Source organism: Temnothorax curvispinosus, unplaced genomic scaffold (genome assembly GCF_003070985.1).
Source record: "Temnothorax curvispinosus isolate PA1 unplaced genomic scaffold, ASM307098v1 QBEX01014982.1, whole genome shotgun sequence".
In the NCBI taxonomy this organism is placed as follows: Eukaryota; Metazoa; Arthropoda; class Insecta; order Hymenoptera; family Formicidae; genus Temnothorax; species Temnothorax curvispinosus.
The window spans coordinates 1-2,984 of NW_020224762.1; the positions used below are offsets into that span (position 1 = coordinate 1).

The 2,984-nt window shown below is 35.4% G+C and overlaps 1 protein-coding gene across 1 annotated transcript; it reads left to right on the forward strand.

Moving 5' to 3' along the window:
- Positions 1-144: 144 nt before the first annotated feature.
- On the forward strand, positions 145-1,340 carry LOC112465182 (zinc finger BED domain-containing protein 4-like; the record flags this gene model as incomplete). The annotated part of the gene is made up of 2 exons (XM_025032615.1): positions 145-1,053; positions 1,134-1,340. Coding segments are annotated over exons 1-2 (1,116 nt in total), but the record flags the coding sequence as incomplete, so codon positions are not given.
- Between the last annotated feature and the right edge of the window lie 1,644 nt (positions 1,341-2,984).

Sequence of the window (2,984 nt, forward strand, 5' to 3'; positions counted from 1 at the left end):
CGACATATAACAGTGGATTGTCAGCCTTTCTCTGGCAAACATGATGCTGCAGCTGTCTGCGAGAAGGTTGCTGATGCAATAACTGAATTGAACTTAGGCGATGATGAAATTGAAAAGTACATAGTGTCCGATAATGGAACTAACATGGTAAAAGCACTGAGTGAGCCTTCTGAGAAGACCATGAGTGATGCCAGCTTGCCAGACATTCTAAAAAATAAGAGGTCATGGCAGCATGTGCTTTGTTATAATCATACTCTTCAGCTTGCTATTAGTGACACACGGAAGAAAATCGATTTAAACGCTGTTATTGAAAAGGTATCCAGCATGGTAGCACGATACAACAGGAGTAAAACTTCAAGAGAATCACTCCAGTTTTTCCAGGAAAAACACAAGCTGCCATTGCATGACCTAATCCAGATGGTTAGTACAAGGTGGGATAGTGAGTTCCTCATGCTTGAAAGGTTTGTCGAGCAGAAGGCAGCTATCACTAGTGAGCAGTGTAAAGCAGGTGTCAACAGCCTAACAGCCCAGGAATGGAAGCTGGCAGAAGGATACGTTGAAGTGCTGCGACCAGTAGCCAACTTTACAGCTGAAATGGGAAGCTGCAAGAAACCAACACTCTCCATGGTGCTACCTGTGTTGTTTGAAATAAAGTCAACATTGGAAGACTTCATCAAGAAATCCAAGAAGGGCACTGGGATCATGTTTGCTAAAATTTTGCTGGCAAATATAAAATTAAGATTTCCAGACATACAGTACTTTGAGTCAAAGTTGTACCAAATTGCCATGCTGCTTGACCCCAGGTTCAAGAATGTTCTTGTCAGTGACAATCTACAAGCCGCTGCACTGCTGGAAGACATGGCTCTAGAAAAGTGGAGGCAACATATTAGAAGAGGCATCATTCAATGCACTACTACCAACCAAGAAGCAGCAAACATATCAGCCTTATCTGCATCTAGCCAGAAAAAAACAAAGTGGGGTCACTTTCAAAAGAAAACTGTGATGGTCAAAAATATGGAAATGCCTGATAAAATGGACAGCATAAAAAGAAAGGTACGTATTTCTATACTGTTTTATTAGTACTCAAATGGTTCTTTTCAGTGAAATAAAACAAACAAATATTCTTTTTTAAGGTAGAAGCTTACCTGCAGATACCAACGATTGGGGCGGATGAAGACCCGCTGGCTTGGTGGAGAGTGAACAAAGCAGCCTTTCCACTTCTCGTTCCTCTCGCCCGCCACTACTTGGCCCTTGCTGCAACTGAGACGTCTAGTGAGAGAGTTTTTTCTGTTGGAGGCAATGTAGTTATGCAGAAAAGAACAAATCTACTCTCGCAGCATGTGAGAGAGACTGTTTTCTGTCATGATAACATCCCTGAAAGTTACTTTAAAAAATAGCCTGTAATGAAAGACTGTCCCTGTGTTAGTCTGTAGTGTCTGTACTCACTAGTCTATTCCTACTAATTACTTGTTTTTGGAGAACTTTATAATGCTCAAATATTTTTTTGATTGTGATAAATGTCAAATGTTACTTTTGTTTTACTTTAATTGATTCTATTCATTAAAATTTAAACCTCAGTTGAGTGCCATTTGTGCAATATACATATATTTTTTCTTTTATTTTGATGTTTCTATGAACAATCTTAGTTTGTTAGCAAAGAGTACAAAACACAGTACAAAACTGTGAGATTATAATAATGTTTCAATTCAACGTTTGTAGTGTTAGTTTTATCGTATTTTACATTCTCTGTTCTGCTCTAAGCAGTCTTAGTTCTTAGTGTGTTACCAAAGTGTTTACGTCTCTTGAGTTGGAGCCTTGAAAATTATCAGCCAATATTAAGTAATGTGTAGATTTGACGAATAATTCAAGCTACTGCCATTGTGATTTTTCATGCTATTTTTCTCTTTAACTGAATATATATTATATATTAAATATATTATGAATGTAAACTTAAAACCTATGACTCAATTCTGTGGCTGTGAAAATGTCTTACTAAGTTACAGTGACTTAATATTGTAGTACACACTGTCCCCTAAAAGGCTTTGGCCTTTCTGTATTTGTTACTTTTAATAAAGTATAATTTTTAATTTTAATATATGCATAAATGGATAAATGCTTTTCATTTCACTAATACATTTCTCATTTGACGCTAAGGGATCACATATCACAATTAGTTCTCTACAATTCTGCTGTTGTAACGGAATTTTACATAGGCTCGCATGAAGACTCCATTTTGCATTTTGTATTAAGTATTTGAATATAATGAATATGTACTGTCAGTTATAGTTATACCTACCAATACTATGTCGTGATTTGTGGATTATCTTGCTGGACTCTTGGTGCAGACGGAGTAAGTTGCACATTGCACAGTTGGTCGTTACGAGACTTCAGACTTCGTTAATTTTGATTCACTTATTCGATGTTTCAAATGCTTATGTCACATTCCTGGCTTGCAGGATTTCTACGCGTTGATTCGATTCGAATTCGAAATATGGGTGATTCGATTCGATTCGATTCGGCGATATTTTTGTCAATTCGATTCGATTCGATTCGAATTTTTTTTTGCAAATTCGATTCGATTCGATTCGAATTAGAAAACCTTAATTCGCACATCTCTACATCACACCTATTATCAATGATGATAGTGATGAAGATTAGTCCATCCATATGACTATAAATAGTGTAAATAATGGTATGAATGTGATTATGTGAACGAAGTGTATGTGTATTTTATTATTTTAAGTGTATGTGTACGTGTGTATGTGTACTTTATTAATAAACATTTGATTTAATACGATAATAGTTTATCCTTTCATAATTATTTTAACTTACTTTATTTTATTATTTTTTTAGTACCTGCACTTATTTATTTAATCGATTCCAGAAAGTTACTTGTTGTAGGATTCCATTCCAAGATTCTAAACAAAAATATGGCGATGGTACCAAAAAACTATAATTTTGGAAAAAAATATTTTATTTTTTAA